Raw genomic sequence first — 14,768 nt, 5'->3', positions numbered from 1 at the left:
TATTCCTTTTTGCTAAAATACAGGAGGAAATTAGTGCATTAGAAGTGCTTGGCATATCTATTTTATCTCACCCAAACAAGGCTTCGCTCCTTGCCGTGACATCATCAAGATCTTGTCCCTTGCAGCATCCCTGGGGGAAATCATTAACATTAAATTAAAAAATTGAAATACAAATGCCTAGCCACAAAAAAATAATATTAACTTGGACGCATTAGCAAATACAGTGATACCTTGTCTTACAAACTTAATTGGTTCCGGGTTGAGGTTCTTAAGGTGAAAAGTTCGTAAGACAAACCAATATTTCCCATAGGAATCAATGGAAAAACGATTAATGCGTGCAAGCCCAAAATTCACCCCTTTTGCCAGCTGAAGCGCCTGTTTTTGCGCTGCTGGGATTCTCCTGAGGCTCCCCTCCATGGGAAACCCCACCTCCGGACTTCTGTGTTTTTGCGATGCTGTAGGGGAATCCCAGCATCGCAAAAACAGGCGCTTCGCTGGCAACGGAAGTCCGAAGGGAGCATCAGTGAAGGGAGCATCAGTGAAATCGCAGCATCGCAAAAACACTGAAGTCCTCGAAACCCCACCTCCAGACCTCTGTGTTTTTGCGATGCTGCAATTTCATTGAGGCTCCCCTTGCTGGGAAACCCCACCTCCGGACTTCCATTGCCAGTGAAGCGTCCGTTTTTGTACTGCTGGGATTCCCCTGCAGCATCACAAAAACACGGAAGTCCAGAGGTGGGGTTTCCCATGGAGGGGAGCCTCAGGGGATTCCCAGCAGTGCAAAAACGGGCGCTTTGCTGGCAACGGAAGTCCTGAGGTTGGGCATCCCAGCGGTGGCGGTGGGTTTGTAAGGTGAAAATAGTTTGTAAGAAGAGGCAAAAAAATCTTAAACCCTGGGTTTGTATCTCGAAAAGTTTGTATGACGAGGGGTTTGTAAGACGAGGTATCACTGTACGTGGCAATTGATTAAAAGAAAATAACACGGATTCACACTAAGCCCGGAAGTAATTTTTAAAGTGCTTTTTTTTTTCGCTCGAGAAAGAGGGAAAATCCCCCCTCCCACTCATTTACTTCCCCTCTTATCCTGATTTTGTCAAGATTAATTCCCCATAGAAGCTCCAACCTCGAAGGAAAAGATCTTGCAAAGGTTCCTGAACTTCTCTGTTGTGGTTTAACCCGAGTCAGCACACTGGCCCAAAAAAACCACCAAGGCTATTTTTGTGCGGGTGGGGGGTGGCGGAGAGTAGAACGGAGGACAGTCATATGGCAAAATTAGTCCCTAAACCGCTTTAAAAAAAATTAGGTCAGTTAAAAGATTTTCGCCCTACAACCTTTTGACCTCCTGTTTACTTAATGCTAAGCCTCTCAAATGAATGGGAATGTGTGTGGCATAATGCCTGTTCGCTGTTGGAAAAAAATGTTATATCACTGCCTGGGTCTTCCAACCCTTGGTGTACGTTGGGAGAAAAGTCAGGATCGGCTTGGATGGCCGAATGACTGCCTCTGAAGGACATCTGCTGGGAGACTGGTGGACTTCCCTGGTGCAGGTGGTGGGCCATGTTGAAAAGAGGCAGCCGAACCAGATGGGACCAGTAGGATATGAGCCAACTGTTTGCATTCATGTGAATGACACTGATTTTAGTGTGAGTTTTCAGCTTGGGAGAAGTAAGTGGTCCGGTGTGAAAGACCAGGTTCACCCATGAAGTTTACGGGACCCCCTCCTACCTCAAACCTCGCAGCGAGCAATAAGGGCCGATAGGGTTGGCCTTCTCCGTTCGCCAAACAATATCGGATGGCGGTGCCACAGGAAAGGGCCTTCTGTGTGGTGGCTCCAACTCTTTGGAATCAACTGCCTCCAGAGATCTGTACTATCCCCACCCTACTGGTCTTCCGCCCCGAGTCTTTGGAGAAGGGTGGCATACAAATCTAATAAATAATAATAATAATAATAATAATAATAACGACAACAACAACAATGATAACAATAATAATAATAGAAACATATAGAAACATAGACGATTGACGGCAGAAAAAGACCTCAGTGTCCATCTAGTCTGCCCTTATATTATTTCTTGTATTTTATCTTAGGATGGATATATATTTATCCCAGGCATGTTTAAAGTCACTTACTGTGCATTTACTGACCATGTCTGCTGGAAGATTGTTCCAAGCATCTACTACATTTTCAGTAAAATAATATTTTCTTATGTTGCTTCTGATCTTTCCCCAACTAACCTCAGATTGTGCCCCCTTGTTCTTGTGTTCACTTTCTTATTAAAAACACCTCCCTCCTGAACCTTATTTTAACCCTTTAGCATATTTAAATGTTTTGATCATGTCCCCACTTTCCCTTCTGCCCTCCAGAGTCCAGACTATCCAGATTGTGTTCATTGTCTTTCCTGATAAATTTTATGTTTAAGACCTTCCCCCAGTCTTTGGACCCGTTCAATTTTGTCCATATCTCTTTGTAGGTGAGGTCTCCAGAACTGAACACAGTATTCCAAATGTGGTCTCACCAGCACTCTATACAGTGTTCCCTCAATTTTTGCAAGGGATGCATTCCGAGACTGCCCGTGAAAGTTGAATTTCCGCGAAGTAGAGATGCGGAAGTAAATACACTATTTTGGGCTATGAACAGTATCACAAGCCTTCCCTTAACACTTTAAAACCCTAAAGTGCAATTTCCCATTCCCTTAACAACCATTTAGATCATTACTCAACATGTTTATTTATTAAAGTTTATTTAAAAAAATATTAAAGTCGGATGAAAGTTTGGCGATGACATGTGATGTCATCGGGTGGGAAAAACCATGGTACAAGGAAAAAAACCCGCAAAGTATTTTTTAATTAATATTTTTGAAAAACCGTGGTATAGACTTTTCGTGAAGTTCGAGCCCGTGAAAATCGAGGGAACACTGTACAGCGGGATTACAATCTCTCTCTCTTCCTGCTTGTTATACCTCTAGCTATGCAGCCAAGCGTTCTACTTGCTTTCCTTACCGCCTGACCGCACTGTTCACCCATTTTGAGACTGTCAGAAATCCAGAAACTGGATTTTTTGTTTTTCCTCCAAGGTGTCTCGCTTCTCATCCAAGAAGCTTCTTCAGTTCTCTCACTCTTGAATGAGAAGTGAAACCGTCTTAAGTAGCCGTAAGAGACTGTAACCCAGCCCCTTTTACATGCTTTTGACTCTTAGCTAACTCTTAAGTCTTGAGAAAAAAGCACCTTTGGGTTTTGAAAACAAACACCACGAAGCTGGAGGGGAAGATGCAGAAAAGAGGACCGGAAATTTGGGTCATTCAGAGGATCCTCCTGTAGGAAGGCAGCTGGAGAGTTAGAAGTTCTGGCAAGAGTGACGGCTGATCTTCTGAGCTCCCCTCTCTCCACCAAGACTATCTGGCTGCGACCCAAAACAAACTTTGAATTAGATGGAATGAAGGGGGTTCAGCCAGCAAACAGTTAGGAGATTGCAATATACAGTCCTGGCAAGATCATTGGACAAGGGGGAAAAAAGCTGGGTTTGAACCCTTGTGGTATTTTTGACTGGCATGCCATCTTGCCCTGATTACATGAAAATCTTTAAAACTAGGGAGAAATATCAATGAGGGCAAGATTATTTGGAGAGGGGGACTGGGGGGCTACGAAAGGAAAAAGAAGGCAGATATAAACTGGGGAGATTCCAAAGACTGGTGAAAGCAAAGTTATCTGCGTTATCCTGAGTTTCTTGCCTTTTAAAAAATGATCATTAGCACTAAACAGTTTTATTCTTATCTCCATAAATGCAATCTGGGGTTTGTAGGAGTGTGTGTACATCAGTGAGAGGGCGACTTTGGCCTGCATTCTTTCCCATGGGTGTAAAATGTACGTCTAATGTTACGTCCATACGGCCCCATAAACATCCTGTCTGTGTATAAAACATTGTTTCTGGAATAAATGGGCCCACTGAAAAAATGTTTTATTTCATTTCTTGTCATGGAGGGAACTGGTTGTTGGCTTTTGGGGGGGGGGGGGTTTAGCAAAAGGGAATAAGTATGCTTCATCCAGGTCTCAGATAAGATTTATTTATTTTATTTTATTTTATTTTATTTTATTTTATTTATTTATTTTATTTATTTTATTTTTATTTTATTTTTATTTTATTTTTTTTTAATTAATTAATTAATTTATTTTATTTTATTTTATTTATTCATTTGTCCAATACACAAATACATAGGAAGGAAAATAGACATGTGGTAATATTTATTTATGTATTTATTTTATTTTATTTTATTTTGTCCAATACACAATGAGGGTTTTAGTGGGTATATATCAATATACACATAGTAAAATACATGATGAAGGTTATAGAGGAGATCCTCATAGTAAAATATATCTAAGAAATAATAGAAAAGAAGATACTGTATAGGAATAGAATATGTCAATGAAAGAATAGAAGAAGAGAGATAGGAATAGAGGAAAGGTATAGAAGATATAGGAGAGCAATAGGACAGGGGACGGAAGGCACTCTAGTGCACTTGTACTCGCCCCTTACTGACCTCTTAGGAATCTGGATAGGTCAACCGTAGATAATCTAAGGGTAAAGTGTTGGGGGTTTGGGGATGACACTATGGAGTCCGGTAATGAGTTCCACGCTTCGACAACTCGGTTACTGAAGTCATATAAGGGTAAAAGTGAACTTAGAGGAGAGGATATATGAAAGGAAGAGAATATATATGATGGGTGAAAGAGAGGAAAGACAATTGGACAGTGGACGAAAGGCACACCAGTGCACTTATGTACGCCCCTTACTGGCCTCTTAGGAACCTGGAGAGGTCAATCGTGGAGAGTCTAAGGGAGAAATCTAGCTTTTTGCCTAGGGCCAGAGAAATTATAATGCTTTATTGATGCAATATGTGGGAAGCATAGTGGAGTTTTCATAGGAAATGGGGTCTTCTCAAGTAGAATGTGGAAAAGATGAAATATTATCACCTAGAACAGGAGCGTCAAACTCAAGGCCCGAAGGCTGGATCCGGCTCACGATGTGATCAGATCCGGCCTGCAGGTCCGACCAAGTCTACCCAATGGGAAGAGGAAAGATTGAGCCAGCGTAGCTTCAACCCGGTAGCCAAGAGGAAAGAGTGGGCAGTGTGGGTGTTGGCCCGGTCTGCCCAATACAAAGAGGAAATATGCTAGCAGTTTGGAAAGTGCGTCAAACTGGCCATGCCCACCCAGATGGCCACACCTGCCCAATTGGCCACACCCACCCCACTTCCTGAAGTCAATCTGAAGCCCTGATGTGGCCCTCAATGAAATAGAGTTAGACACCCCTGACCTAGAATATGGAGAAGATAGGATCTTCTTAGCTAGAATATGGGGCTCAACCAGAAAGTGTAGAGGATGGGTTCTTTCCAGCTGAAGTATGGAGAGGTCTTCTCAACTAGACTTTGATGGGGTTATTTCATTCAATTCCCCAAAAAAGCACATTAATTTTGTTTTAATTTTATTGCCGACTGGCCAAGTATCTCAGCTGCTTCGTATATTGATTTTGGATGTGGTTTATTTTAATTGTTTTAAAATGCTCTCTGTGTTTTAATAACGTTTTTGAATTGTAAGTGCTGAGGATCATTGAGATGGGCAGCTATAGAAATTGAATTAAAATATTAATAATAATAATGCTGGTTTGAGAAGATCTGGGGCATTGACGATTGGTAGGGAAGTGTAAGGATTTCAATACAAAATTGAAGAGGTGCCACAAATATGGTTGCAACACCCATCAGTGCTTCCTCTGAGAAGCTATGTCCTTTTTAGACAGCCCATTTAGCAAAATATACTTTTCAGTCATCAAGATATGCAACAAGCTGTTTCAAGGGTGTGCTGTTGCTACCTCCTAAACTCAAATGTATATTTTCCTGCAATCCTGCAGCAACATCGCACATCCGGGAAAACATGCACTTTTCAAAAGATGCACCAACTGTTGCAAAAGTAACTTTATGGCTTCACATCCAAAATATTGCACATCCCAAGATGTTGTATTTCCATCAAAGCTCCAGCAGAGGAGGAAAACCTTTGTTTTCTCGCAAGAAAAATATACATTTGAGTTTAAGAGGCAGGAACCCCCACTTAACATTTCCAATTTGCTCCCAGATTGGAGGTGAGACGAGGTGTAAAAATGCTCTTTTATCGTCAGCTCTTGGGACACTCACTGTTGGGGAAGCCTGGTGTACGTAAACAGGCTGCCTTGAGATATTGTTGAACTGCGTGGTATTTTTAACTCTGATTTAACTTTGGAAGGTTGAATTGGGTCCATAGTTCCCTCTAAGGTGAGCAGTGAGCAATCGCTCACTTAAAAATCATCATCAACTCAGAGTTTTCCAAACCTGCCCAGAAGCCGAGAGGGAAAGAGTGAGAGGGAAGGAGAGAGAGAGGAAGAGAGGAAGAGAGAGAAAAAGATAGAAAAAAGAGAGGAAGGAAAAGAGAAAGAAAAAGAATGGGAGTAAGGAAGAGAGAAAGAAAATCAAAATCTAGTTTGAAACTAGCTCAACTATTTAAGTGGCATTTTGATATTGATAGAGTTGCCCTATTATGAGCTCACTGTTATAGACACACAGTACAGTATTTTATTTTGAAATTCTCTGAGGCAAAACAGGGTGGGTTTTTTGTTTGTTTGTTTGTTTATTTATTTATTTATTTATTTATTTATTCTGTGCCGCCCAGTCCCTAAGGGACTGCCGCTCAGACACTATACTTTTCCACCCACCCCAAAAAAAATTAGAGGGAACACTGATTGGGTCTTGAGAATGTCCGATAAAAAGATGCAACAGAATTGGAAGACGAATAGAACTGGGGGATTAATCTCCACCGCCAGGATACCTACCTGCTTTCAACTATCCTAATATTTCCCCAGCAGACTTTTGACTCTTTGATTCTTGACCTCTAGGAAAAGGTACAGAAAGAAGCAACTACCCATTTGGAAGAGATGCAGGCATGCCAGCTATCAATCAGGTAAGCAGCGCTGCTCTTTTATTTTAGTTAGTTAATTTGAACTGTGTTTTAAAGATTTATTCAGCAAAGACTTAATCTCAATAACTTTAAGACTTGTGGCCTACAACTCCCAGAATTCCCCAGCCAGCATGGCTGTCTATGGCAGTGTTTCCCAACCTTGGCAACTTGAAGATATCTGGACTTCAACTCCCAGAATTCCCCAGCCAGCGAATGCTGGCTGGGGAATTCTGGGAGTTGAAGTCAAGATATCTTGAAGTTGCCAAGGTTGGGAAACACTGGTCTATGGAATATTAAGAGTTGGAAGTCCACAAATCCTGAATCTTAATTTAATTGAAGTTAATTTAATTTATTAGATTTATAAACTGTCTTTCTCCAAAATGGACTCAGGGCGGCCAAATGTAGGAACTCCTGTCTTAGAACAAGGAGAGGCATGTTTTCTCTCTTGCAAGCAGAATAAGGAAATTTCACTTTTCCTCTAGGGTACATTACAGAAAATAAGAATTGGAAGGAATCTTTTAGGTCAAGGGTCCCCAAACTTGGCAACTTTAAGACTTGTGGAGGTCAACTCTCAGAATTCTCCAACCGGCTATGCTATATCATACCATATTATCTTATGTTTTGTCATGTCCAGCAACTATCCTCCATATTAACTATCCAAGGTTCATGCTCTGGGGCAGGGGTAGGCAAAGTTGGCTCTTCTATGACTTGTGGACTCCAACTCCCAGAATTCGTGAGTTAATCATGCTAGCTCAGGAATTCTGGGAGTTAAAGTCCAGAAGTCACAGAAGAACCAACTTTGACTACCCCTGCTCTGGGGAATCCAGAGCATGATACCATGGTCTTTCGAGACTGAAGGATGCCATTGCAAAAATGTCATGTCATGTCATGTCATACCATACCATACCATACCATATCATATCATATATCAGGCATCCCCAAACTTGGCAAGTTTAAGACTTGTGGACTTCAACTCCCAGAATTCTCCAGCCAGCTATGATGGCTGGAGAATCTTGGGAGTTGAAGTCCACAAGTCTTAAACTTGCCAAGTTTGAAGACCTCTGCTATATATCATCATGATATGATATAATATAGTATAGTACAGTACAACACAACACAACATAACATAACATAATACCATATACTGTATAAAATGCCCATCTTTTCCAGCCCTAACGAGGTGCTAACGAGTGAAGCCGTCTTCCCTTTGCCTGCTTTTCTCATTGTTTCTCTCAAGAGAGAGAGAAGTGAAGCATTTTGGAAACTGTTTAGAAATTTCCTTATTTAGAAACTAATATACTGAAGCTGACCAGACTAAAGACTAGCCATAGGTTAGTCTAGCCTAGTAGGCAGATTATTTTTTCGCTAATTTCCTCCCCAAAAAGTAAAGTGCGTCTTATTCTCCAGTGCAAAAAATTCAGTAATTCAATGCTATGCTATGCTATACATATACATATACACAGGGGTGGGCAGCAGGTAGGAAAGGGTGGAACACAGTTCCACCAGCGGAAATGAAGATGCATGGGCAGCTCCAGCTGATTGGTGGCTGTCATTTCCTGGATTACTGGTGTCGGCTGGGCTCTCCTTTTTCTCCTGCTGTTGCTGCTGCGTCTGCGCTCCTTGCTTTTTTCCTCTTTCCTCCTTCCTGGCCGTGGACGAGCTTCCCTCTCCCCTGCCCGGCTCCCTTCCAGCCTCACGCAGCCACCTCCCGCCCAAGGTGCAAGCAGAAGGCATGGGGGGGAAGCGGCGCTGGCAGCATTTTTGCTTCTGGCAGCCCTCGTTCGCCCAGCTACCCAGCCTGAGGCAGGGGGGACGACCCAGGAAGGAGAGCGCGGGAAACGTGAAACAAATTGTCACCCCAGCGAGCAACACTGGTAAGGTTGTAAGTCGAGGATTTAACAGTTCACTTGAACGATGATGATCATTCAAGCCACTCCCACTTGATCACATGGCCAGCAAGCCACTCCTACCCAGTCACATGACCGTTAAGCCACACCCACAAAATAAGCTACACCCACAGTGTGGCAGTAAAAAGTTTAGCTGCCCATTACTGCATATACATATACATATACCGTGATACCTCATCTTACAAACGCCTTATCATACAAACTTTTCGAGATACAAACCCGGGGTTTAAGATTTTTTTGCCTCTTCTTACAAACTATTTTCACCTTACAAACCCACCGCCACAGCTGGGATGCCCCGCCTCCGGACTTCCGTTGCCAGCGAAGCACACGTTTTTGCACTGCTGGGATTTCCCTGAGGCTCCCCTCCATGGGAAACCCCACCTCCGGACTTCCATGTTTTTGTGATGCTGCGGGGGAATCCAAGCAGGGGAATCCCAGCAGCACAAAAATGGGCGCTTCGGATGGCAAAAGGGGTGAATTTTGGGCTTGCACGCATTAATCGCTTTTCCATTGATTCCTATGAGAAATGTTGTTTCATCTTACAAACTTTTCACATTAAGAACCTCGTCCCGGAACCAATTAAGTTTGTAAGACAAGGTATCACTGTATATATATATTCTCCCCCATCTCATCTCCACCTGTTCTTGTCTCAACAAAGCTGTGCCACACTCACACTTGTGTATAAATCTTTCCTTTCTTCTAAAGGAAAAACAAGATCCTAAAATGGTGGCAGGAGGGGGGGGGGGAGAGGGTTTTTTTTTTCTTCTTCAAACCATTACACCAATTTTTCCAAAACTTCTGAGACAGGCGGATTTATATATATAATTTTATTTTCCTGCTGAATTTCAAAGCAGATGTGCGAGAACTGCTATGGGTGCCAAAATAGATGTAATTTTAAAAACAGAACAGGAGACTTGCCAGCCGGCCATGTGTTTAAATAGTATGGGTTTGGAGTTTGCTTGTGCTGTTGTTGTTGTTTTAATTTGCTTTCTGGGAGGAAGAAGAGGAGGAGGAGGAGGGAGGCATAATTGAAAGGGTGACATCATGAGCGGAAGAATCAGTGGGAAGAGCAAGGCTCTTACTGGGCAGCCCATCAATCAAGGAGAAGTAAGTTTTTCTTAGCCAAGGGGTCTGCCAAATCCAACATTATTGGTGAGACGCAGTCTAAACACATTTCCAGCAACAACTCTTCCGTGGTAGAATGCTTTCGAACAAGGAGTTTTCATTCCCAGCCCCCCAACCCCCCAATACAGGTAGTCCTTGGGAGTGGTGCGGTGACCTAGAGGTGGAGCTCTCGCCTCACAATCGGGAGGCTCTGAGTTCGATCCTAGATAGAGGCAGATATTTCTCTCGCGGGGCATAATGAGAATATGTCTGCATTTATTTATTTTTATTATTTTATTAATTGGATTTGCATGCCGCCCCTCTCCGAGGACTCGGGGCGGCTCACAACATATCAAAGAAAACATAAGAATACATCCGGATCCAATTAATGTAATTAAAAAACCTAAAAGTTATAATATAATTAAAAACATCCATTACCATTCACTCCATGAAACACACTAAAACACTTGTTGGTCAGGATCCCAGGCCTGGTGGCATAGATAAGTATTTAAATTTTTTTCGGAAGGCAAGGAGGGTGGAGGCAATGCGAATCTCTGGGGGGAGCTGATTCCCGAGGGCCAGGGCCCCCACAGAGAAGGCTCTTCCCCTGGGCCCTGCCAACCGACATCGTTTGGTTGATGGGATCTTGAGGAGGCAAACTCTGTGGTTGATTGATGTGATTCGTGCGGCAGAAGGCAGTCTCAGAGGTAATCTGGTCCGATGCCATGTAGGGCTTTGTAGGTCATGACCAACACTTTGAGTTGTGCCTGGAAACTAATTGGCAGCCAATGCAGTCCGCGGAGTGATGGTGAAATATGGGTATGCCTTGGAAGGCCCATAACCGCTCATGCGGCTGCATTGGTGTCGAGAATGGCATCTGGCCAGATTACCTTCCTTCCTTCCTTCCTTCCTTCCTTCCTTCCTTCCTTCCTTCCTTCCTTCCTTCCTTCCTTCCATCTCCAGGAAGTAAAATCCTCATCTTACAACCCCTATTGGTCATACCACAATTTCCATTGCTAAGTAAGGCCTTTGTTAAAATGAATCCCACCTGATTTTACAGCCTTTTAAAAAAAAAATCAACGTTGTTAAGTGAATCATGAGGTCGTTAAGCAAACCCTTCTTTCCCCATTGACTTTTGTATGTTGGAAGTTATCTGGGAAGCCCGAGATCATGTGATCTTGGCATGCTGCAAACCATGATAAATGCATGCCAGTTGCTAAATGTCAAAGCTTTGACATGTCATAATGGGTGATGCTACAACGGCTGTAAGTGGGACGACCAGTTGTAAGTCACGTTTTTTAGTGTCCTAATTTTGAACAAAGAGGGGCGGCATACAAATCCAATAAATAAATAAAAATAAATAAATTCCTAAACAAATGGTGGTAAGTTGAGGACTATCTGTATATTGTGTATAGAAATTAGCCCCTAAACTGGAGAGTACCATTTGGTATGTTAGTATGTATGATTGGTTTCGAAATTGGGGTTTTAAATTAACTTAAATATTAGATTTGTTTACATTGTACTATTATTGCTGTGAGCCGCCCCGAGTCTGCGGAGAGGGGTGGCATACAAATCTGGTTAATAAATAAATAAATAAAATAAATTTGGTCAAAGATGAGGAAACTGCGGCCTACCACAAGTTGCTAAACTACAAATACCAGCATCCCATTCCTGGAAAAGATGCAGAATCTATGGCCTATCAGAAGTTTGCCAAACTACAACTCCCAGCATCCCTTTCCTGTCGAACATGCTGGGTAGGACCGTGTGTCTTGGACTGCAATTCCTGTGCTATTGTAGAGGTTGAAGTCCATTCTACCCGGAGCTTATCCATTGAGGAAGGTTGCTATGGATTTCTGCCAAGTTGGCAAAGGTATGAAAGAGCTGGAGTAACCAAACCGGAATATAAACCTGGCGCTATCGCTCCCGTGCGTCCACACCTTGCACTCGCCTCCTTGTTTTGGAAAACCATGTTCGGCAAGAGATTTGGGGTTTTGTTCAGGCTCTGATGGTGCACTCTTGTTTTTCTTGTTTCTACAGCCTGGCTTTCTGCCTAGCGAAATAGGCATTTCGAGTCCCAGCACGCTCTCCCCAACGGGGGTGAAGGGAAGCTCGCAGTACTACCCATACGCCAACAACCCTCGCAGAAGAGTCGCAGACAGCAACATAGGTATGTGGCCTTGGTGAGGGTGTTGGCTGGAGCCGTTGCCTTGTTGAGGGTTGTGCATGGCAAAAATTCTCATTTGCAAAGGAGTAAGGCCAAATGATGCTTTATGTCAGGGCCTTTCCATTGCAGAAAGTTCCCTTCCTGTTCATTTGAAGGTTTCTCAGATTCATCTAAACCAGTGTTTCCCAACCTTGGCAACTTGAAGATATTTGGACTTCAACTCCCAGAATTCCCTAGCCAGCGAATGCTGGCTGGGTAATTCTGGGAGTTGAAGTCCAGATATCTTCAAGTTGCCAAGGTTGGGAAACACTGCTATACAGGACAGTTGTTAAATGAGGTTTTCCCCATTTTATGACCACTCTTGCCACAGTTGTTAAGGAAATCACTGCGGTGATTAATTTAGCGTTTGCTGGCTGGGGAATTCTGGGAGTTGAAGTCCAAATATCTTCAAGTTGCCAAGGTTGGGAAACACTGATCTAAACCACTGTTGTTCAACCTTAGCAATTTTTAAGATGTGTGGACTTCAAGGGCCCACAGGGTTGGCCTTCTCCAGGTCCCGTCGACCAAACAATGCCAACCGGCGGGGCCTCATGGGAGGGCCTTCTCTGTGGCAGCTCCGGCTCTCTGGAACCAGCTGCCCCCAGAGATTCGCGTGGTTTCCCCAATCACACACGTTATTTGCTTTTACATTGATTCCTATGGGAAAAATTGCTTCTTCTTACAAACTTTTCTACTTAAGAACCTGGTCACGGAACGAATTAAGTGTCGTAAGTAGAGGTACCACTGTATTGTTGCTGGAACTCCAAAAGGGGTTGATCTGATGCATAGTTTGTCAGTGATGTAATATAGTAACAGCAACAGAAGCAACATTTTTTTTACAAAAGGGAAAATGGCCATGTACACTTGTTACAACAGAAACCGTCTTTTTGTGGCACTTTCCCAAGTGTTTCCCCAAACTGTGAGGTGTATCTCCTTCGAGGAAGTACAGATAGAATCCAAGGGAAGCGTGAAGAATCCAAGGGAAGTGTGAAGAACCTTTTAGTGTACAATTACAGTACATCCAGCTCTCCCATACTTTTCATTGTGTTATTTCCATGGTCGATTTTTGTTCTTTTTTGATGTTTGGATTTTTTTAGGGAAGGTGTGTATATTAAGATTGCGCTAAAGGGAGGTGTAATGGCAAAAGGTTTAGCGATCTATTCTGTAAAGTCTTCTGTGGAATCCACGAGTCCAAGAAACCTTTGCCTTAGTAGCAATATTGTTGTCATTTTAACAATGTTATGACAATGAAAACATAATAGAGTTGACCTTCTCCGGGTCCCGTCGACTAAGCAATGCTGTCTGGCGGGACCCAGGGAAAGAGCCTTCTCTGTGGCGGCCCCGGCCCTCTGGAATCAACTCTCCCCAGAGATTAGAACTGCCCCCACCCTCCTCGCCTTTCGCAAGTTATTGAAAACCCACCTATGTCACCAGGCATGGGGAAATTGATATACCCCCTAGCTTTTATGATTAATGTATGGTTTGATTGGGTTGTGTGACTATTTTAATGACAAGGGTTTTAAATTGTTTTTGAAGTATTGGATTTGTACACTTTATTATTGTTCTGAGCCGCTCCGAGTCCCCGGAGAGGGGAGGCATACAAATTAGATAGATAGATAGATAGATAGATAGATAGATAGATAGATAGATAGATAGATAGATAGATAGATAGATAGATAGATAGATAGATAGACAGATAGAGACAGACAGACAGACAGACAGACAGACAGACTCAGAAAGACAGACAGACAGATTAGATAGATAGACAGACAGACAGACAGAGTAGGTAGGTAGGTAGGTAGATAGATAGATAGATAGATAGATAGATAGATAGATAGATAGATAGATAGATAATTAGATAGATAGATAGATAGATAGAATGTCATTATTACCCTATCAAATCTTTCCCTTCATGAAGCTGAAGCTTGCCTGAATTGTTGTCGTTCGTTCATTCATTCATTCATTCTTTCATTCATTTTCCTGCCTTTATTATTTTTTACAAATAACTCAAGGTGGCAAGCATATACCCACTACACCTTCCTCTTCCTATTTTCCCCAAAACAACCATGTGAGATGAGTTGGGCTGAGAGAGAATGATTAACCCAGGTCACCTAGTTAGTTTTCATGGCTACAGGAGAACTAGAATTCAGTCTCCCCAGTTTCTAGCCTGGTGCCTTAAACCATTAGACCATTGTTTCCCAACCTTGGCAACTTGAATTCTGGGAGTTGAAGTCCAGATATCTTCAAGTTGCCAAGGTTGGAAAACACTGCATTAGACCGTTAGCTCTCTCCTTCCTGTTTCATTCATCTATAGCCCTAATGGCGAACCTATGACATGCGTGCCGCAAATGGCATGCGGAGCCATATTGGAGGGACACGAAACATCACCCTTTGTCAGCTCCAGCACATGTGCACACACTGGCAAGATGATTTTTGACCTTGGGAAAAGCCATTTCGCCCTCTGGATGCTTTAGGAAAGCCTCTTTGAAGCCCTGGAGGGCAAAACCACCACCCAATGGACAAACCGCAAATTCTGAAAACACACTTCCAGTTTGCCCATTGTGCTGTTTTTTCCA

The 14,768-nt window shown here is 42.8% G+C and overlaps 1 protein-coding gene across 6 annotated transcripts in view; it reads left to right on the top strand.

The window, feature by feature from the left end:
* TCF3 (transcription factor 3) overlaps positions 1–14,768 on the top strand; it is a 197,986-nt gene that overhangs the window by 117,835 nt on the left and 65,383 nt on the right. For all 6 annotated transcript variants that reach the window (XM_070746942.1, XM_070746953.1, XM_070746989.1 and 3 more), the window contains exons 6-7: positions 6,917–6,981; positions 12,027–12,156. In XM_070746942.1, the coding sequence (XP_070603043.1) occupies positions 6,917–6,981; positions 12,027–12,156 (195 nt within the window). The remainder of the gene's footprint in view (positions 1–6,916; positions 6,982–12,026; positions 12,157–14,768) is intronic.

This window comes from Erythrolamprus reginae, chromosome 1 (assembly GCF_031021105.1).
Source record: "Erythrolamprus reginae isolate rEryReg1 chromosome 1, rEryReg1.hap1, whole genome shotgun sequence".
Lineage (NCBI taxonomy): Eukaryota > Metazoa > Chordata > Lepidosauria > Squamata > Dipsadidae > Erythrolamprus > Erythrolamprus reginae.
This window is presented reverse-complemented; position numbering and strand designations above follow the sequence as displayed.